This window comes from Notamacropus eugenii, chromosome 5 (assembly GCF_028372415.1).
Source record: "Notamacropus eugenii isolate mMacEug1 chromosome 5, mMacEug1.pri_v2, whole genome shotgun sequence".
Classification (NCBI taxonomy): domain Eukaryota; kingdom Metazoa; phylum Chordata; class Mammalia; order Diprotodontia; family Macropodidae; genus Notamacropus; species Notamacropus eugenii.
The window spans coordinates 3,692,133-3,714,601 of record NC_092876.1 but is presented as its reverse complement, the minus strand read 5'-3'; the positions used below and the strand labels follow the sequence as shown (position 1 = coordinate 3,714,601).

General features: G+C 43.5%; 1 protein-coding gene across 4 annotated transcripts in view; it reads right to left on the bottom strand.

The window, feature by feature from the left end:
- LOC140508143 (uncharacterized) overlaps positions 1–22,097 on the bottom strand; it is a 29,603-nt gene extending 7,506 nt beyond the window's left edge. Inside the window, exons 1-5 of one of the 4 annotated variants that reach the window (XM_072615906.1) lie at positions 21,933–22,092; positions 20,809–21,012; positions 14,238–14,364; positions 12,789–12,884; positions 6,858–9,326 (exon numbers count right to left, since the gene is read on the bottom strand). In XM_072615906.1, coding sequence (XP_072472007.1) covers positions 6,858–9,326; positions 12,789–12,884; positions 14,238–14,364; positions 20,809–20,841 — 2,725 coding nt within the window. In that variant the 5' untranslated portion in view covers positions 20,842–21,012; positions 21,933–22,092. Of the gene's footprint in view, positions 1–6,788; positions 9,327–12,788; positions 12,885–14,237; positions 14,365–20,808; positions 21,823–21,932 lie in introns of those variants that run through there. The other 3 variants (XM_072615903.1, XM_072615904.1, XM_072615902.1) reach the window with 3 other exon arrangements.
- Positions 22,098–22,469: the final 372 nt, after the last annotated feature.

The following is a 22,469-nucleotide window of genomic DNA, read 5'->3' as shown; positions in this document are numbered from 1 at the left end:
TTTTTCAAGATATGATCCCATCCTATTCAACTCACCCCGTGCTCTCTGTCTCTCTCTGCATGTGTGTGTGTGTGTGTGTGTGTGTGTGTGTGTGTGTAATCCCACCACCTACCCAGATACTGAAAAAAGTTTCAAGAGTTACAAATATTGTCTTTCCATGTAGGAATGTAAACAGTTCAACTTTAGTAAGTCCCTTAGGATTTCTCTTTCCTGTTTACCTTTTCATGCTACTCTTATTTTTGTGTTTGAAAGTCAAATTTTCTTTTCAGTTTTGGTTTTCATCAAGAATGCTTGAAAGTCCTCTATTTCATTGAAAGACCATTTTTTTCCCCTGAAGTATTATACTCAGTTTATACTGGGTAGGTAATTCTTGGTTTTAGTCCTAGTTCCTTTGACTTCTGGAATATCATATTACAAGCCCTTTGATCCCTTAATGTAGAAGCTGTTAGATCTTGTGTTATCCTGATTGTATTTCCACAATACTTGAAATGTTTCTTTCCAGCTGCTTGCAATCTTTTCTCCTTGACCTGAGAACTCTGGAATTTGGCCACAATGTTCCTAGGAGTTTCTTTTTTTGGATCTCTTTTAGGAGGTGATTGGAGAATTCTTTCAATATTTATTTTGCCCTCTGGTTCTAGAATATCAGGGCAGTTTTCCTTGATAATTTCATGAAAGATGATGTCTAGGCTATTTTTTTTTTTTTTTGATCATGGCTTTCAGGTAGTCCCATAATTTTTAAATTGTCTCTCCTGGATCTATTTTCCAGGTCAGTTGTTTTTCCAATGAGATATTTCACACTATCTTGCATTTTTTTCATTCTTTTGGTTTTGTTTTGTGATTTCTTGGTTTCTCATAAAGTCATTAGCCTCCATCTGTTCCATTCTAATTTTGAAAGAACTATTTTCTTCAGTGAGCTTTTGAGCCTCCTTTTCCATTTGGCTAATTCTGCTTTTTAAAGCATTCTTCTTCTCATTGGCTTGTGGAACCTCTTTTGCCAATTGAGTTAGCCTATTTTTCAAGCTGTTATTTTCTTCAGCATTTTTTTGGGTCTCCTTTAGCAAGGTGTTGACCCACTTTTCATGATTTTCTTGCATCTCTCTCATTTCTCTTCCCCATTTTTCCTTCACCAGTATTTTCAAAATACTTTTTGAGTTCTTCCATGGCCTGAGACCATTGAATATTTATTTTGCATGTTTGGGATACAAAGACTTTTATGTCTTTCCCTGATGGTAAGCATTGTTCTTCCTCATCAGAAAGGATGGGAGAAGATATCTGTTCTCCAAGAAAGTAACCTTCTGTAGTCTTATTTTTTTCCCTTTTGGGGCATTTTCCCAACCAGTTACTTGACTTTTGGATCCTTTGTCAAGAGTAGGGTGTACTCTGGGGATCTGTAACATCTCAGTTCCTCCAAGGTGGTACAATCAAGTGCGTACACTGGTCTGGGACAAGGGAGAGATTTTTGTGCCCAGAATCTTTGCAGAGTTTCCCCTTCATAACCACCTCATCTCAGTGCCACCAAGCCAACACTAGAGGCTGAGATTCAGATAAGCTGCATGGGCAGGGCCGCCATTCAGTGTGAGATAAAGATCAGCTGCTGCATGGGCCTCTACAGAGGACTGAGGTAAGAACCAGCTGCTCAGTGCCCCCAGGGCTTTTATGATCCAATAATGGATGGGGGTGCTTTGGGAACTGCTGCTGCCAGCCCTATATGGCCTCTGTGGCTGCTGCCTGAGGCTGGAGCTACGGGAAGGCCCTTCTCCCTTCTTGGCCAATTGAAAAAACCCTGTCACTGACCTTTGGTACCTGTGGGTTGAGGGATCTGCAAATCGCTGCTATTGCCACTGGAGATTCCACCCCCGAGGCCTGCTCCCATCCTCCTCTCAGAGCCTTGAGGTAGGGCCAAGGCTGGACTGGGCTCTGCTCTGCTCCAAGTCCTCCTTTCAGGTCACCCTGGGCTGGAAATCTCCTCCACTCTGTTGTTCTGTGGCTTCTGCTGCTCCAGAATTTGTTGAGTCTTTCTTTACAGGTATTTTATGGGCTGTGGGGGGAGAGCTAGCGTATGTGTGTCTTTCTACTCTGCCATCTTGGCTCCACCCCCCTCTTGACACATTTCTTAAAGAGACTTATTCACTGAATGGGCCTTACCTCACTCAAAATGAGAACTTCAAAAGACCTTAGCCTGAAAGGGCCAAGGTCTCCATTGCATCCTGGGCTGTCTCCAGTTGTCCTGATGGATATCAGGCCACTGGACCCAGATGACTCTGGAGGAGAAAGTAAGATTGATGTTTTTTTATGTGGGATAACTGGGAAATGCAATTAACTGATGGCATCTTAAGTTTTTTTTTCATGTTTTACATACATGATATTTTTTGTTATCATAGCATTTCTAAATTCTCTTAAATTGTGAAATTGGATAGACCATTGTAATAGAAATGTTATTAGACAAAGCAACTTGTCTTTTAATCTGGAGGCTTTTAAATTATGGATTGGGCTTTTAAACCAATATGAGGAGATATTTGAAAACTGAAATATTGAATGTGATATATTTTGTCAGAGACAATAACGTTTACTATAATATTGAATTTTTACTTGAAATTCTTGGGTATGATGAAAGTGTAGGTGGTGATTTAAACATATTAATTAATTCAACCTAGCAGATACTTGCAGCAAAAGTGAAACCTCAGAATATGGGTAAATTTTAATTTATAAGTAAAGGATAAATGAAATATGACTATTGTACTGTCTACTCATCTCTCTCTTCCACAGAAAACCATGTCACCTTTGAGAATATCCTTAAGGTTTCTCTACACTAGGTATACTCTCACATAAGGTAAGAGATAATTTGTGGTTGCCTAACACTGAATCCACATACAGTTTCACCTCAGATTGATTATGATGAACCATCTGGATGCTCTGAGTGCCTTTCTTCATCCATCACAGTGATAAGATTTCTATCTAGTATGAATTCTCTGATGTGGAATAAGCGGTGACTGGTGTTTGAAAGCTTTATGACATCACCTATAGTCCTAAAGTTTCTTTCCAGGGTAGAATCTCTCATTTTAACAAACTTAGAGCAGTAATTAAAATATCTGCTATTATATTCATGACATTTGTGAAATTCCTCCTGTGGACTCTCTGATTCAGTTGAGCAAGAGTGGAGCTCCACATGAAAACTTTTCCACAGTGATTCCACGCATAAGGTTTCTCTCCCCCTCAGCTGATGCTGGTCAGGTCTGTGGATGGAGTGCACTCGCCTCAGATGAAGGTCATGGGGAACACCTGAATAACACGTAGGACATGAATGTAAAGGAATGCTACTGTGCTGTAAGCAATGATAAGCAGCACATAAAAGAGCAAGAAAATGCTTTTACAAAGGAATGGAAGAAGGGAGGTGAGAGGGAATGAGTGAAGCTTACTGTCATCAGATTTGACTGAAAGAGGGAAAAACATACACACTCAATGGAATATGAAAATCTATCTTACCCTACAGGAAAGTAGAGGGGAAGGGGATAAGAGGGGGGTGGTAGAAGGGAGGACTGATTGGGGGAGCAGGTAATAAGCAAACACTTCTCAGGAGGGACAGGGTCAAAAGAGAGCATAAAATAAATGGGGGCAAGATAGGATGGAGGGAAATATGGTTAGCCTTACACAACATGACTGTTATAAAAGGGTTTTGCATAACTACAAATGTATAACCAATGTTGCTTGCCTTCTCAATGGAGGGCAGGGAGGAATGGAGGGAGAGGATTTGGGACTCAGTTTTAAAAAATAAATATTAAAAACTTCTTATACCTGCCACTGAGACATAAGATACACAGGCAATTAGTTTCAGAAATCTATCTAACCCGATAGAAAAATGGAAGGGGAAGGGAATAAGAGAAGGTGGAGGGGGAGATGGAAGGGAAAGCAGATTGGGGGAAGGGGCAATCAGAAGGCATGCCATCATGAGGTGAAGGGAGGGGAGATATGAAGAGAAAATATGGACCTGAAAATCTTCTGGAAGTGGATGTTTGTTGGGGTCCCCTAGACCATTTACGGGAACCCCTAACCCCGACCCAAGGCTTTTGTCTGGCAAGAGGCCTTGATCTTGTGAGTAATGAGATGGGGCGGGAGAAAAAGGTGGTGAAGACTCCGTTTATTTCAGCTAATTCACATGCATATATAGTCTTAATTATGTAAAACATTCCTAAGCCTTACATTGAACCTATCACCTATCACCTTTCACATTGAATCTATCACCTATCACCTTTCACATTGAACCTATCACCTATCACCTTTCCTTATATGGGTGTCTTCTCCACTGGAAATCCAGAGCCAGACAAAGAACTACCATGTTGCAAACAAAGCCGAGACCATTCCTCCTGAATCCATCTAGTTCCACCCCTACTGACAAGCCCCTAGGTTATCTAGGCAAGCTCTCAGTGTGGCGTCCTGAAATGGACAGGGGTCAGCTCTAACTCGTCCCGTTACAGATGTTGAAATCTAAAAATAAATAAATTGACATGTGAAAATATTAAAAAAACAATTAAAGAATTTTTTGGTGATATCAGGTTTAAGAAAAAAAAACACAAAAAAATGAGCAGCCAGATTTCAAAAAAACCTGGAAAGACATACATGAACTGATGCTGAGTTAAGTGAGCAGAACCAGGAGCACATTGTACACCATAACACTAACATTGTAAGTGATCAACCTCATTTGAACTCAGCTCTTCTGAGGACTGCAATGTTCTAAGACAATTCCAAAAGTTCATGATGTAAAATGGGATCCACATCCAGAGAAAGATCTCTGAAGACAGATAGAAACGTACAATTTTCACTTTTTCCTTCTTGTAGTTTTTCGTTTTTATTTCTTTTTCACAAAATGTTTAATGTGGAAATATATTTAATATGAATGCACATATATAACCTATATCAGATAGCTTGCCACGTTGGGGATGGGGGGGGAGAAAAAATTTGGAACTCAAAATCTGATACAAGTGAATGTTGAAAACTATCTTTACATAATTGGGGAAAAATGCTCTTAAGTCGGGAAAAAAGAAATGTGATGATATTGAAATAACACTGAATTGATTGTGAAAAAAAATCAAAACCAAAACCGGAGGTTCAAGACTAAAGCCTTCCCACAGTGATTACTTCACAAGGCTCTTCTCAAATGCGATGTTTGCACTCTTGGTGATGCCTTCTCATCTTCCTTCCTTTTCAGGTTTTATTGATGCATTTTCTCTTTACACCAGAGACAAGACAAACCATCTCTCCCTCCAGACTGAATCATCTCTTACAATAAAGAAAAATAACTGAGACAGGCAATCTAAGCACATGGGCACATTGGTAGTAGAGATAACCTTCTACCTGGGAGTGAGGCCCTGGGCCTCTTGGTGAAGAGGGAGACAGTTTTCCTTCCCTGATCTCAGAGACAGCCTCTGTGCTGCACAGTGACTCAGAGGGCCACTTGTTCAGTCTTCCCATTTGCACTGTTGCAGTCACTCGGTTTGTACCATATACACTGGGTATGGCTCATGAGGTTCTACTCATTTCTGTCTCTGCATCAGGTGATAAGAGAGGAAGGGGAACCCACTAGAGGAGAAAAAACAGAACAACTGAATAAAGCAACCAGACATTGATAAACTCAAGAATAGGCAGGGTAAGAGGCCCCTTTTTAACAAGCATAGAGAGAAACCAGGTTTAGACTCCCAGGTTCCATGTACACAGAACTGAAAAGAGACAGTGGACCTGACTAGAAAAGTCACCAATGAAATTATCCATGAAGGAAGATGGAGGAGGAGGAGAGTCATGAGTTTAGCAGTCCCACAATTCCTGCAAACAGATGGAGAATATCAAGGCCCAGCCTGAATCCTGAGGGGGAAATCCATGAAACCACAGCAAAGGCTTGTTCCAGACTGAGTCAGTGTAGAGGGACAGAGAGAGATGTCCGTGGACTCACAGGGAGGGGATCTGGCCATGAAGGGCATTCCTGAGCATTCCAGAGAGGGGAGAAGTTGTCCAGAAGGCCAAGAAGGGGGCCTAGACCCAGCATAAACTTGTGCAGCCTACAGGAAAAGGTGGTACCTGGCAGCCCTATGACTCAGTGCCCAATTCTGGGTTAGACACCCAGGGCAGACAGAAAGGACTTGCCCCTAGATATGACAGTTCCAGGGTGAGGGCAAGTGCTGGGTCCTAGACTGGGAATTAAGCAAAGAAAACATTCAACAGCTATGTGGTTCTCATCCCAGGAGCACAGTGGGGTTTCAGAACCAGCTCCTGGCCCAGGATGAAGCCTGTGGAAAAATAACCAGGGAAAGAATCTCATACAAAAAAGGACCCTGTAGTTCTGTCAGTCTGGACCAATTTCTCAGCTGCCTTATACTGACTGGGCCATCAATATCCTACTGAAACCCAACATGAGGGAGATCCAAAGATGTACTGCTCAAACCCAAACACAGGGCAGGAATTTTCAGATCAATGATGGGGAAGAGAAGAGGGAATCAGACTATTGAGGGAGTACTGGAAGACTGCAGGTCACAGGCATGAGCTTTGTCAGGGATCCTGGAGAAACCCCAAACTTGGGACCCCAAGAAAGCAGCACCAAGAACATTCTGGACATTCCCTCCAGAATGTGGACACACCCTGGCCCTACTCTCAAGTCCATGGTCAGAAAGAAGCCTGGAAGAAAAGGTAGACAACAAATAAAACCACCACAAATGTTCCTTGGGTGACAGGGACCCTCAGGGCCCAAACCCAGAAGAACAGGAAGACTTCAAAATGTTTTCAGATTTACTTACACACGAAAATGTTATCAGAATTCTTTTTTTCCTTTTATTTTTTAGGGTAAGTTTTCTCTCCAGTGTGGATTCTCTGATGTTTAGCAAACTCAGACATACTTTTAAAAGCCTTTCCACACTGATCACATTCATAAGGTTTCTCTCCAGTGTGGATTCTCTGATGTTCACCAAGTTTGCAGTTTCTTCTGAAAGCCTTTCCACAGTGATCACATTCATAAGGTTTCTCTCCTGTGTGAATTCTCTTATGTACAGATAGCTTAGAGCTCTGTCTGAAAGCCTTTCCACAGTGATCACATTCATAAGGTTTCTCTCCTGTGTGGATTTTCTTATGTACAGATAGAGAAGACCTTATTCTAAAAGCCTTTCCACATTGATCACATTCATAAGGTTTCTCTCCTGTGTGGATTTTCTTATGTACAGATAGAGAAGACCTTATTCTAAAAGCCTTTCCACATTGATCACATTCATAAGGTTTCTCTCCTGTATGGATTTTCTTATGTACAGATAGATCAGACTTTATTCTAAAAGCCTTTCCACATTGATCACATTGATAAGGTTTCTCTCCTGTGTGGATTTTCTTATGTACAGATAGCGAAAACCTTATTCTAAAAGCCTTTCCACATTGATCACATTGATAAGGTTTCTCTCCTGTGTGGATTTTCTTATGTACAGATAGAGAAAACCTTATTCTAAAAGCCTTTCCACATTGATCACATTCATAAGGTTTCTCTCCAGTGTGGATTCTCTGATGTTCACCAAGTTTTGAGTTTGTTCTGAAAGCCTTTCCACATTGATCACATTCATAAAGTTGCTCTCCAGTGTGGATTCTCTGATGTTCACCAAGTTTTGAGTTTGTTCTGAAAGCCTTTCCACATTGATCACATTCATAAAGTTTCTCTCCAGTGTGGATTCTCTGATGTTCACCAAGTTTTGAGTTTGTTCTGAAAGCCTTTCCACATTGATCACATTCATAAGGTTTCTCCCCTATGTGAATTTTCTTATGTACAGATAAATTAGAGATCCTTCTGAAAGCCTTTCCACACTGATCACATTGATAAGGTTTCTCTCCTGTGTGGATTCTCTTATGTACAGATAGATGAGACCTTATTCTAAAAGCCTTTCCACATTGATCACATTGGTAAGGTTTCTCTCCTGTGTGGATTTTCTTATGTACAGATAGAGAAGACCTTATTCTAAAAGCCTTTCCACATTGATCACATTGGTAAGGTTTCTCTCCTGTGTGGATTTTCTTATGTACAGATACATCAGACCTTATTCTAAAAGCCTTTCCACATTGATCACATTGATAAGGTTTCTCTCCTGTGTGGATTTTCTTATGTACAGATACATCAGACCTTATTCTAAAAGCCTTTCCACATTGATCACATTCATAAAGTTTCTCTCCAGTGTGGATTCTCTGATGTTCAAAAAGTTTTGAGATTGTTCTGAAAGCCTTTCCACATTGATCACATTCATAAGGTTTCTCTCCTGTGTGAATTCTCTTATGTACAGATAGCTTAGAGCTCTGTCTGAAAGCCCTTCCACACTGATCACATTCATAAGGTTTCTCTCCTGTGTGAATTCTCTTATGTACAGATAGATAACCGTTCTGTCTGAAAGCCTTTCCACACTGATCACATTGATAAGGTTTCTCTCCTGTGTGGATTTTCTTATGTACGGATAGATGAGAACTTATTCTAAAAGCCTTTCCACAATGATCACATTCATAAGGTTTTTCTCCAGTGTGGATTCTCTGATGGGCAACAAGGTAGGAGGTCCATGTAAAAGCCTTTCCACATTGATCACATTCATAAAGTTTCTCTCCAGTGTGGATTCTCTGATGTTCACCAAGTTTTGAGTTTGTTCTGAAAGCCTTTCCACATTGATCACATTCATAAAGTTTCTCTCCTATGTGGATTCTCTGATGTTCACCAAGTTTTGAGTTTGTTCTGAAAGCCTTTCCACATTGATCACATTGATAAGGTTTCTCTCCTGTGTGGATTCTTTGATGTATACCAAGTTGATATTTCATTCTGAAAGCCTTTCCACATTGATCACATTCGTAAGGTTTCTCTCCTATGTGGATTCTCTTATGTGCAGATAGATCATAATTTCTTCTACAAGCCTTTCCACATTGATCACATTGATAAGGTTTCTCTCCAGTGTGGATTTTCTGATGTATAGCAAAATTGGACCTGTGTTGACAAACCTTTCCATGCAGATTACATTCATCAGTTTTCCTGTCACTGTGACTATTATGATGGATAATGAAGGATGAGTGTTCATTACACACTTTCCCACATTCACAACACTCTTGTCGTTTGTCTCTATTGTGAATTTTTTGATAGCAAATCAGGGATGACTGTAGACTCAAGTCCTTTTCACACTGATGACAATCATAAGGTTTCTCTCCTGTGTGGATTCTGTGAAATGCAGCACAGATTTGTCTCCTAGTGGAGTCACAAGGACCATCCCTCTCCTTATGAATTTCTTTCAAAGAAATGCTTAATTTTGCAGTATCATCTTTTGTTTCAGGTCTACTCTCTCCTGAAAGAAACAAACAATAAAACATATAGAAAGAGACACAAGTACACACATAATTATAATTATAATCCATTCCTCTCTTGGGAATAAAGTAAACTAGGTTATCTACATGCTACTTTCCCAGGCCAAGAGAAAAGTCTTCAAAGTTCCATGGATAGAATCCATCATTTGAAAATGCCATGAGCTCACATCTGCAGGACAATCTGATCTAAAAAAACCTTCACACACCATCACACTGGGTCCTCAGAAGCACTCATGACACAGGCAGACCCAGCATTATCATTATATTCATTACTCATACCATGAGATGAGAATGGTTGAGTGACCTGCCCAGAAATACAGCAACTGAGACTAGAACTGCAATCCTCCATTGGGCATGCTCTGTCCATGGTAGTAGATGGCCGATCTCTATTCCACTTTCTTTTCTTTTGTTCTCTTTAAAATATATTTTATTGGGGGGAGGAGCCAAGATGGTGGAGTAGAAGGATGCACCTCTAGAAGCTCCCCTCCCAAAATGACTCTAAACAAATTCTCGAGCAGCAGAAGCCACAAAATGACAGAGTCAAAGAGATTTCCAGGCCAAGGCAGCCTGGAAGGCTGACTGGAAAGGTCTATCGCACCAGCCGCAGAGCGGAGTGCAGCTTAGCCTTGGCCATGCTGAGCCAGGGCCAGGACTGGAGCAGGTTTCAAGGCGCCACCAGCACCAGCTGCGGGTTGCAGATTGCCTTAACTCACAAATGCGAAAGACAGCTTCAGTGGTCGGTGAGAAAGATTTTTCACCTGGATGAGAATGGAATGCAGCAGTGCAGTCCTGGACCTAGGCAGTGGCAGCTTCCATTATTGGAGCCCTCACCTGAAGACCCTGGGGCAAGAGCCCTGGCCTTAGGCAGTGGCAGCTTTCATTGCTGGAGCCCTGGCCTGTAGACCCAGCAGCTGATCTGGATCTCAGCACTGAGTGGTGGCCCTGTGGTTAGGAGGAATGCTGGCTGGTGTGGTGGAGTTGATGGAAGCTGTAGAGAGGGAATCCTGTTCACAGACCACAGCGCAGGCCAAGGGAGGAGTAAACTCCTCTCCCCTGACTGTGCCACCTTGTAGGAACTGAGAACTTAGAGGTCCCCAGAGCATACCCTCCTCTTAACAAAGAACTCAAAATCAAGTAACTGGCTGGGAAAATGCCCAAAAAAGGGAAAACGAATAAGACAACAGGTTACTTTCTTGGTGAGCAGGTACTTTCTTCCATCCTTTTAGATGAGGAGGGACAATGCATATCAACAGAGGAAGACCTAAAAGTCAAGGCTTCTGCATCCAAAACCTCCAGAATAAATATGTTCTGGTCTCAGGCCATGGAAGAGCTCAACAAGGATTTTGAAAATCAAGTCAGAGAGGTGGAGGAAAAATCAGGGAGAGAAATGAGAATGATGCAAGAAAATCATGAAATGAAAATCAAGACCTGGCTAAAGGAGAGCCAAAAGCATGCTGAACAAAATAACACATTTAAAAATAGTCTAATTCAAATGGCAAAAGTGGCCCAAAAAGTCAATGAGGAGGAGAATTCTTTAAAGAGCATAATGACCCAAATGGAAAAGGAGGTTCAAAAGCTCACTAAAGAAAAGAGTTATTTACAAATTAGAATGGAGCAGATGGAAGCTAATGACTTCATGAGAAACCAAGAAATTACAAAACAAAACCAAAAGAATGAAAAAATAGAAGACAATTTGAAATATCTCATTGGACAAACATCTGACCCAGAAAATAGATCCAGGAGAGATGATGTAAAAATTATTGCACTACCTGAAAGGCGTGATTAAAAAAAAAAAGCCTAGACATCATCTGTCATGACATTATCAAGGAAAACTGCCCTGATATTCTAGAACCAGAGGGCAAAATAAATATTGAAAGAATTCTCTGATCACCTCATGAAAGAGATCTGAAAAGAGAAGCTCCTAGGAATGCTGTAGCCAAAGACTGAGTGAGCCTCAGGGATCAGGGGATGGACACAGGTTGATGATTTATGTAAAGCAGGATTAATTAATTCTAAGTAAGGCAGCAGCCTGTGCTACTACTTAGGTGCCACCGAATAGAGACAGAGAAAATCACAAAAGCAGGCTGTCTGAGTTCACTACTCATTTAGGCTACATAATCTCACTGTGGTCTTCCCTGTGGCAAGGCTATCCTTTGACATGTCTCCATCTGACTCTCTTGGGGCAGGTAGGTGGTTCAGTGCATAGAGTACTGGTCAAGACCACTGTAGGTCAAATCCTACCTCAGACACCTACTAGCTGTGTGACCCTGGCCAAGTCATTTAAGCTTGTTTACCTCAGTTTCCACATTTGTGAAATGAGCCTGAAAAGCAAATGGCAAACAACTCAATAGTTTCTCTGCCAGGAAGACCCCAGATAGGACCATGAACAGTCAGAAACAACTGAAATGCCTGAACAACAACATAACTGATTCACTATCACATTAGTCCCAGCAGCTTTTCCAATTCCTTTCATTCTTCCTCAGCCCTCCCTTCTGTCTCTCTCTCTCACTGTCCACTCTGAACTCACCCAAGAGAAATTTGCCTCATTTTTCATGGAAAACATTGGATACTTGGGCAAACTCCTTTCCCTGTGTAAATCAACCCATTCCAGCATGTCATCTGCCTCAGTATACTGCCTCTCCACCACACCCATTATTTCCCTACTCTTCAGTCTCTGCTGCACTAATGACTCCTTCCATATTGCCACAAACAAAACCATTTCTCTCTAATCCTCAACATACAGTCACTGGAGCCTTTCAACCCAAGAAGTATTTCCCTATGTCTTCTATTTCATAGCTAAAAACTGGATGCACCCATTTACAGCTGGTGTCACCATCTCCCCATGTGTATAATGCTCACCCTGGCTTTCCTGGTATTGCCCAGCTTCCACAATGAGCCTTTCCAGTCCTTCATTTTAGGGCTTTCCCTCTCTCAATGAGCTCCCATTTGTCCTGTTCATAACAGGTTTCTACAATGTGGTTGGCATGTTGTCAGCACCCCCACACCCTACCCTACATACCCAATGATGAGCTCCAGGACAGCAGGGGCTGCCCCTTGCATCTCTTTATTTCCCTGCTGCTTAGCTGAGGGCCTGGCACAGAGCAGGCATTTAATAAATGTTCAATGTCTTAAAGAAGGTCTACAAAAGAACCCAAAATGAAAAGTGTAACCCTTTTTGCAGTTTCAGGGGAGTTCCTGACCCTTAATTCTAAACAATGACATTTCATGGGATCAGAGATTTATCACTGGAAGAGACCTTCAAGGCCATGGGGTCCAACTCCCTTCTTTTACATAGGGGGAAACTGAGGCTCAGTGATTCAGTAACTTGTCCAGGATCCCACCTGTAAAAAATATCTGAAAAAGAATTCCAAGTCAGGTCTTCCAAACCACACATAGAAGTCTCTTGTAACTACACCTCTCATACCTGCTTTCCCCTCACTCACCTGGATAGCAGCTCCTGAGGCCTTCTTGCTCCAGCAGCCAGGGTGCTTCCCTTCCCTCCAAATAAGACATCAGATCTTCTCTGGGAACTGGCAGTCCTGGGCATAGGGAATCAGGGATGAGGACAGAGAAAACCTTGTAATTTATTTCCCTTTAGGGAAAAGGGTGTGCATGCAAAGCTAGAGAATCACTCCATCATGTTCACAGAGAACTGGTTTATTCTCCCATTAATACTTGTAATGCAAGTAATCCAGAATAGGATGTGCCAGATCAGCCTTGAGCTCCAGCAAAAGGGACCTTGATGAGTAAGCTTTGACCCTGTCCACTCTCCTGCTCCTCACTCCCTGAAACCTATAGAAACCGTGGTCCTGTTCATTCAGGCAGTCTTTGCCTCTGCTGGTCACATTCTGCTGCTGGGGAACTCAATGACCCTCAGTTAGTCAGATTCTGATTCTAGGCCAGTTTGCTATTTCTACCAGTGACAGAGGCTTGCAAGCAATGTCACAGGATGGTTCCCAGAACTCCTCAGGCAAGGTTTCAATAGAACTGATTTTGGGAACGTTGGGGAGAGGTGGGGAGAAGATCATGGAACCAATCTGGAGTCAGAAAACTTGGTGCCCCTTCTTCATAGGAGGATGGACCCATTGCAAAGCTTCCACCATCAAGAAAAAAGAGGCAGATGGAGGAGCAGTAGAGAGAGCCCTGGGCCTAGAGTCAGGAAAGCCAGGGTTTCAATCTAGCCTCAGACAGTCAGTAACTGTGTGCTCCTGGACAAGTCATGTACCCTCTGTTTAAGTCCACTTTCTCCAGTGTCAAATGGGGATAATGATATCACCTCATGACATCACACTGTAAAGAAGGCACTGAGCACAACAGCTGGGGAACAGCAGCTGAACAGAAGTGCTGATGCTCTTCCTTCCTTTCCCACCATCTGGGCTGGAATTGGGGGCAATGGAAAGGAAGGGGAAGGACAAATGTGCCCTAGAGGCACAGCTGGGAGCTGGGAGCTACCAACTGAGGCCTCTCATAAAGAGGAATGTCCTAAACACTTGGCCCCTCCCAAAGAGGAAGGGGGTGCAGGGCCAAGCCTCCTGAGCAGTGTGCAGACATTGGGCAGACACAATTCATGTCCAGGGAGATGCTGGACTGCCTGATGGGGGATGACTTCCACACCTGACATGCTTCAACACTGATCTGATCTGGCACCTCAAGCTCCCTAGAACTGGTAAGAGTCAGGAGAAACCAGGAAACCTCCCATATCGTCCTTACACAATGTACTGCCCTTTCATAGGAAACCCAGGCAGCAGGAGGCTCCTGTCTCTAGGCCACAAGAAACTAGCACTCTTCCCTTTCTAGTAAGTGATAAATGCTCCAAAGCCAGCACACTCAGGAATGGATATATTTCCTCTTCTAGCAGACTCAGAGAGGCCGGCCAGGGGAAGTGTCCTTACCCAGGGAGAGCAGGTTCCCAGCATTCTCCAGCATGACCTCCTTGTACAACTCCTTCTGAGGAGGGTCCAAGAGGCCCCACTCCTCTGGGGTGAAGTCCACAGATACATCCTTGAATGTCACCAACTCCTAAACCATCAAATCACAAGACTTAGAGCTGAAAGGGACTCCAGAATTCGTGTAGTCTGACCCTCATTAAGGGAGAGGAGGAAACAGAAGCAGAGAAAGGGGATTTACCCACAAGTCATACTCCTGCTGAGTGTCAGAGTCAACACTTGAAACTACAGTCCTTAAGAGCCCAATGGAATATTGAGAAAAGGGTTTGATGTGGCCAGATGGAATAAAGTTGAGAAAGGGCTTATTATGGAATGTGCCTTCCTATGTATTCTAAGACAACGTGTGTTGTTTTATCTGTGAGGTCAGAGGACCTGTGGAAAAAGAAAGAGAGAAATGTGACATTTTTCCCTTCTCAGAACTCACAGAAGTGATGTGTTATAAAGCAAACTGTGTGACGAATGTGTGAGAAGGTGGCAAGGAAAGTGTATTCTGGGGATTTGGGGGATTCATGCAGGATTGTAGAAGATCTGGTTTATTTCCTGAGAAGCTGCAAAAAAAAGTCTTCTCTAGATAAAACGTGTAATGGATTCATAAGAGACAGTAATTACAATCTGGACTGAACTGAGGGATATGAGACTTTCCAGCCAAGTGAAGGAGGTTAACCTGTTACTGTGAGTGCTCGAGGCTACTGTGGGTATGATGTGTCATGGCCAAAACATCTCATGCCTTTGCTGTATAAATCCTTCATTCATCAACACCATATATGTGTTTATTCTAATATTTAGTTCCCATAGTTGGTCATTTTCTTGTTCTTTGTGCTCAAAGTGAACCAAAATGATGTCACTATGTCAGGGTCAAGGTGTGTCTGACTATGGATGATCAGTCCAACGGGCCCAGAAGGCTCTACCACAGGTCAGGCACAAATAGTCCATGTGAGTATCTGGGCTGGAGATGGCTCTCACTCTGCACATCTCTCCCTTGTTTGGAGCTACTTCAATTCTCCTTTGCTAACACAGCCCAGCACATGCTTTGATGTGGACATGCCATGCTGGGTGGTCCTTTGCCAGTGTCTCCCATGTCTCACAATTCATTACAAAGTTCTTCAGAGAGACCTTGGGAATGTCCTTGTATCACTTCTTCTGACCACCAAGTGAGCCCCTTCTTTGCATGAGTTCTACATAAAACATTCTTTTATGCAAACATTCTTTTGGCATTTGAACAACATATCCGTTGATCAGAGTTGTGCTCTCTGTAGTAGAGTGGGAATGCTTGGCAACCTAACTTGAGAAAGGACTTTAGTGTCCAGCACATTATCTTGTCAGGTGACCTTCAGAATATTCCTAAGAAGATTCAAATGGAAGTGATTCTGTTTCCTACGAGGCTTGGGCACACTGTCCAGTTTCACAGGCATACAATAATGAGGTCAGCACAATGGCTCTGTAGATGTTCTGTGTGGTAGTTAGCCTAATACCTCTTCTCTCCCATACTTTCCTTGGAAGCCTCTCAAGTACTGAACTGTCTCTGACAAAGCAGACATCAGCTGTTAAAATGAGTTATCTGAAATAGAGAACAATCTGAGGCACAAAATTTGCTAGTGGATAATGATTTCATTCTAACAGCTGACAGGTTACCTTTAAGTCAGGGCAACTAATTCCTTGCAAAGGGTGACAAAAGTGGGACTTACAGAGTTTGTTTTTATAACAGAAGAAGAAGAAAAAAAATTCCAACCATCTTAGGAAACGTCTTGAAAATAAAGAAATTGGACAAGTCTCGTCATTGGTTACTGAATCCTCCTGGGTTTTCATCACCCAGATTCAACCTGAGTCTATCAGCTTGTCTGTCAAACTGAGACTACCCCAGAAGTCTTTGTTCTGCAGCTGATGAGTTTTGGAACCAAAAGTATTATTTTAAAGGATCTTTAAAGCTTGAATAAAGAGGAGAAAAGAGGAGCTTGTGGTTTGCAGTGAGCAGTCACACCCCATCCTCCAGCTGCCAGAAAGGGAAACTCAGTCTTATAACACTATACTACTCAAAGTAGACAACCTCCAGGTGAAGAAAATGTGAAATGGAGCTAATTCACTAAGACTGGAAAGAGAAACTTAGCCTTCCATCATCTCCCTTTTTCCAGCCATCAGAAAGGGGAATTTAGCTTTTGAAAAGAGTCTTGGAATCCCATGACTATTTTCGTCATACAAAGAAATATGTTTTCCCATAAATTATCTATTACTAAATGACAGTCTTATCAGTCTGTGTATTCATTAAATCTATAGGCAACCTAGACTAAGAAGCATGTCAATGTTAGTCTGGCCTAGCTGTGAGGGCAGCTTTGGCCCAACAAGGGAACTTAATCCTACTATGAAACTAAAAATAAATCAAAGTCATTAAACACTGATTGAAAGGTTATTCTTTTCCCAACCTCTTCAGCTCTGTGTACATGCTAGAAAGTGCACTGTCAAGATGATGGAATTTATTCAGAGCGCTCAAAAGTTCTCAAACTGCTGTAAGCAATGGATAGTGCAGTGCAAAATGGGGGAGAACTTCTATTTTCTCTTTACATTTTTAAAAATTATCTTTTATTTTTCCCTAATTACATATTAAAAATACTTTAATTTATTTATTCAAGTTTTGAGTTCCAAATTCTATCCCTCCTTCCCTCACTCTCCCTCCCTACAGTAAGAAGATATAGGTTACATGTGCACAGTCATGTAAAACATTTCCTCATTAGTCATTCTGTACAGGAAAACTGGGGCAAAAAAGAAAAAAAAACTAAAAGAGAGAAAGTGAAAACAGCTCTTCAGTCTATATGCAAACCATGTCAGTTCTTTCTCTGGAGGAGGGCAGTGGGCTTCCTCATCAGTCCTTTGGGATTTTCTTCAATCATCACATTACTGATAACAGCAAAGGACATTAGGATTAGACCATCATCTTACAGCACACTCTACAAGACATTCTATATGGATGTTATGTTGTTCAGTCATGTCTGACCCTCCCTGAGCCCATTTGGTCTTTTCTGGACAAAGAAATTATCAAGAAAAACAGCCCTGATATCTCAGAGCCAGAGGGTAAAGTAGACACTGGAAGAACCCACCAATCACCTCTTGGAAATGATCCCAAGAGGAAACCTCCCAGGAACATTACAGCCAAATCCCAGAGCTCCCAGGTCAAGGAGAAAACAGTATAAGCAGCCAGACAGAAGCCATTAAAGGTCATGGAGCCAGAGTCAGGCTAACACAGAAATGAGTAGTTTTTACACTGAAACATCAGAGAGTGTTGAATCATATTCAGTAAGACAAGGAGCTAGGATGAAGGCCAAGCATCACTTACCCAGAAACACTGAGTACAATCCTTCAGGGAAAAACGGACATTCAATAAATAGAGGACAATCAAACATTCCTAACACAAAGACCAGGGCTGAAGGAGAAGCTGACCTTCACATACAAGACCCAAGAGAAGCATCAAAACATAAAGAGGGAGGAGAAAACAGAAGAGATTCAATGAGGTCAAATTGCTCATATTCCTACATTTATGACCATTAAGGCAATTAAAAGGAATATATATTGAGAGTTTGTGTGGACTGTGAAGAAATGATATTCAAAAAAGAGATAATTAAGGGGTGAGAAAGAATTATATTCCAAGGAGATGGAAGGGAAAGGAAGAAGGGGGTGAATTATCTCACATAAAAGCAGCAAAGAAGAGTTCTTACAGTGAAGGGGAAGATGGGGGAGGTGAGAAAGGAGGACTTGAACCTTACGCATATGAAAATTGGCTCAAAGAGGGAATAATATACATGCTCAGTTTGGTACAGAAATCTATCTCATCCTATAGGGAAGTAAAAAAGAGACAGGGATAAATGTGGGGCAGGATTGATGGAAAGCAGGGTATGTTGGGGGAGGCATTCATTGGTCAGAAGCAAAGCATGGCTAAGGGGAGACGTGAAAGATGAGAGAAAGAGAAAGAATGAGAGAGAAAGAGAGATAAAAACAGGGAAAATAAGATGGAGGGAAATTCACAGTTATCATCACAGTAAATACGAATGGAATGCACTCACCCATAAACTGCATCACTAAATGCACAACAATTTTGATTATATTAAATTAAAAAGGTTTTTTGCAGAAACAATATTAATGAACCATGATGAGAAGGAAAACTGACAACCTGGAAAAAAATTTACAGGAAGTATCTGTGATAAAGGTGTCTTTTATCAAATGTATATAACTGAGACGAATTTATAAGAATACAAGTCATAACCCAAGTGATAAATAGTCACAGGATAGGAACAGACAGATTTCAGACAAAGAAACCAAAGCTATTTGTAGTCACATGAAAATGCTACAAATCCCTACTGATTAGAGCAACGCAAATTAAAAGAACTCTAGGTGACCACCTCATCTATTGAATTGCCTAATAAAACATAAAATCAAAATGTTAAATATTGGAGAGAGTAGGAAACCTAAGGCACTAATGAACTATTGGTGGATTTGTGAACTGATCCAACCATTCTGGACAGCAATTTGGAACTATCCTCAAAGGCCTATGAAACTGTGCGTAGCCTTTCCTCCAACATGGACACTGGTAAGGCAATATACACAAAGGTTTCTTTAAAAAGAAGAGGAGAAATGGACCTGTTTAGAGAAGGGTATTTATAATAGCTCTTTTTGCGTTGGCAAAGAACTGGAAATTGTGGAGATGCCTGTTAATTGGGGAATGCCTTAACAAGTTGGGGTATGTGACAGGCAGGATCTCAGGAGACTGAGAGAGACTTACATGAACTGATGCAATGAAGTCAGCAGAACCAGGAGGAGGATGTACACAGTAACAGCTACACTGTATGGTGAACAGCAGGGAATAACTGAGCTGTTCTCAGGGATACCTGGATCTAAGACAACCCCAAAGGGCTCCTGATGAGAAATGCTGTCCCTCTCCATAGGAAGAACTAACTGAGTCTGAATACAGACCTAAACATACTTTTTTTCACTTTCTTTCTTTTGCTTCCAGTTTTCTTTCACAAAATGACTAATATGGAAATGCTTTACAGAACTGCACATGTATAAGCTATTTATGATTGCATACCATACAAGGGAGGGGTAAGAGGAAGGAAGAAGGTTGAGAACTGGGAACTCAAAAGAGGAATTTTTCTGTGCCATTGGGGAAAAAATGAAATATTATTTCAAAAAAATTAATAGACAGTGGCATCTAGGTTGCCCAGTGGACAGAGCACCAGACATGGAGTCAGGAGGATATAAGTTTAAATTTGGCCTCCTACACTTACTACCAATGAGTCACTGGGCAAATCACTTAAGCCTTTTTGCCTCAGTTTCCTGAACTGTGAAATAAAGATACTAAAAACACCTCTGATATAAAGTTACTGTGACGATAGTCAAAAGTGGATGTAGGGGAGAAAAAAAGTCCCTCCACTGTGTCTTTGCCTTTGAGCCTGATGCCTCTCTGACAAGAACTGGGTGTCTCCTTCAGTATCCCCTTTCTTCACTGGCAAAAAAAATCTCCCAGGACTTTGAATAGTTCCCAGACTCAGCCCTTTCCCTGCATCCTCTCTAACAAGGGAAGTCCTAGGCCCTTCACCAATGCTAACTGTGTTCATCCTTCCTTGCAAAAGAAGACCCTGCCATCAGAGAATTGATGACATGACTTGCACTTGACTTTGTTTTGAATGAGGGAGGGCTGTGCAGGTCACCAGCCTCACTTTTCCTCCACAGCCATGTGAATCCAGTGACCAGATATTCCTCAACATGACTGGAGATGACCCAGAATGCACTGGGAGACCTTGGGCCCTTTAGGGAGGAATGCTAATTACTTAAGAACTAAAGAAGGCACTGTTTCCTCTGTCCTGATCCAAACAGCTCTCTTTAAGTGCCTATGAACCTGTGAATGTGACCCAGAAGCCAACTTAACCTGTTTTCTTGAGTTCCCATATTTTCCAGAAACACTAGACCAGAGCAGGCAGGAGGTCAGGACCCCAAAGCCCAAAACCTACCTCCTGGGACTGGCTCCTATCAGTCCTTACTGCCCTCTCAGTGTAGCCTTGACAGTTAAACCACCTACAAAACAGGGACCAGTCGGTGTAGATGAGACCAATAAACTGTCTGTGCAGCTTAGACCCTGGAGAAGCAGAGCACTCTGTCTTCCAGGTCTGGGAGGGAGAGCTGGGCCAAAGAAGCAAAGGGGAGGGGTGCTAGACATGGATAAAGGAGCAAAGACATGACCCCTATGGGACAGAGAGGGAAACCTTAAAAATGAACATGGGAGGGGAGCAAGTGGGTGTAGCCAGGGTGGGGGTGGGTAGGTTAGAGCCTGTAATGGGAAGGTGCCTTCAATCCTTGCAGAACACAGAAGGAGAGAGCAGGGCAGTGTTGTTACTACTGTTTTCAATGTCCTGCCTATTTCTGTGAAGAAACATTCCATAGGGAGGGGAGTGCCTGCCTCAGAGACAATCCCTCCTAGTCCGTGGAAATGGCCTCTGGCTGATGTTGGTCAAGTCTGAGGGCAAAGTGCACTCACCTGGGCTGGGGGGCTGCAGTTCCCAGGGGCCATTCCCTCTGGCTCCAGGCTCCTTGCTTGGGCCAGGCCTTGGTCTTCTGCAGGCTGAGCTGGGGAGGGAGGATCCCAGAGGGGCAGAGTCTTTCCCTTTTCTTCCAGGGCAGGAGGCTGGGCTACAGGGATCCACAGAGGGTCAGGCCTTGCCCTCAGGGCAGAGATTCTAACCTACGGGAATGGTAGATGATCCCATGCTCTCCTCCTCCTCCTCTTCTGCCCCCTTCTCCTCCCTACTATCCTTCAGACAACCAAGGGGCAGAAGGCCTTTCAGATCCCAGGTGAGACAAGAGCAGTCAGAACTTCAATGGCTCCTGAATCATAGATCTCCCTCCAACTGGTCCTTTTCCCTCCCTGCACACCCTCTCCCCAACTAACACACACACACACTATCTAGACAGCAGACTGACTCATTGATCTAGAGAGGAGGGAAGCTTAGGAAGGTGGAGGGTGGGGAGGACTCTGGGATGGAGCCCCAGAGAATGTCCAGGGGAAGCCTGAGGCTGGGAGATCCAGTCCAGTCTGGGATTCAGCCCCCTGGTAGGGGGCCTGAGGGCTCTGCAAGAAGAGGGGGCAGGGATACAGGAGGCCTGGGGAAGGGGAGCCCAGGAAAGGTCTGGTAGGAAGACATTCTACCCCAGCTCACGGCAGGGAGGTCAGGGACACTGCACTGACAGAAGAGGTCCAGGGGGACACTGAGCCTGGGAGAGCAGGAGGCCTGTGTCCTGGGGTCTAACTAGGAGCTCAGGAGGATGTGGGATCCTCTGGGAGAGCTCAGGCCTGGAATTCCTCAAAGGGAGATCAGACACCGGGAGCCAGTGGCTGGGGTCTGATAGGGAAGCAGCCCGGGAGTTGTGGATCCAGGTAAAGGCGGGTCAGGAGGAGGTTTGGTTCCTGCATCCAAAGTCGCGTCCTCAGGGCAGGCACGAGCTTTCGATCCTTACAGACCCCAGCAGGGAGAGGCTTGTCCTGCAGCCAGGCCTGTGGGGGAGAATGGGACCAGGGGGCACAGACCACGTGGTCAGAGGAAAAGGTGAAGACCCAGTGGTAAGAGGAGCCAGCAGGGCTGGGAGGCGCGGGCTCGGACCTACCTGGGACCTGCACCCACAGAGCTGGCGTCCAGAGGGCAGAGTTCTCAACTCTGGGAGAGAAAAAGGGAGAGATCTCTGCTCACAGGGCAAGGAGAAGAAGGAGCCACCGCAGCCCAAGTTCCTGTTCTCAGCCAGCCCCCTGGGAGGGTGCTCCCACCCTCTGCCCGCCCCCGAGACCGTGGGCCGTTTCCTCCAATCACACCCAGGGCCAGGAGCTCCGCCCCAAGCCCCGCCCTCCATCCCGTCAATTACCTTCCTCAGTGGGATGAGCCCTCCCCCGCCCCAGACCCCTCCCAGGCCTCCAAACTCCACCCCGGGCTCTGATTCCACCTGGGCACCACCCGCCAGGTCCGTCATCTCTTGGTTATCACTACCACCTGATTGGGGGGAGGGGGAGAGCCCGGAAGAGACGACCTGGGGGTGGCCAGGAAAGCCGGTGATTCCCAGCAAAGCTGAGTTCTGCTGTTTCGGGGTGGAGGTTGCTCCCAAAATGCAGTCACTTGGGTTCTCACGTTTCTCCCATGGCAGAGTGGAATG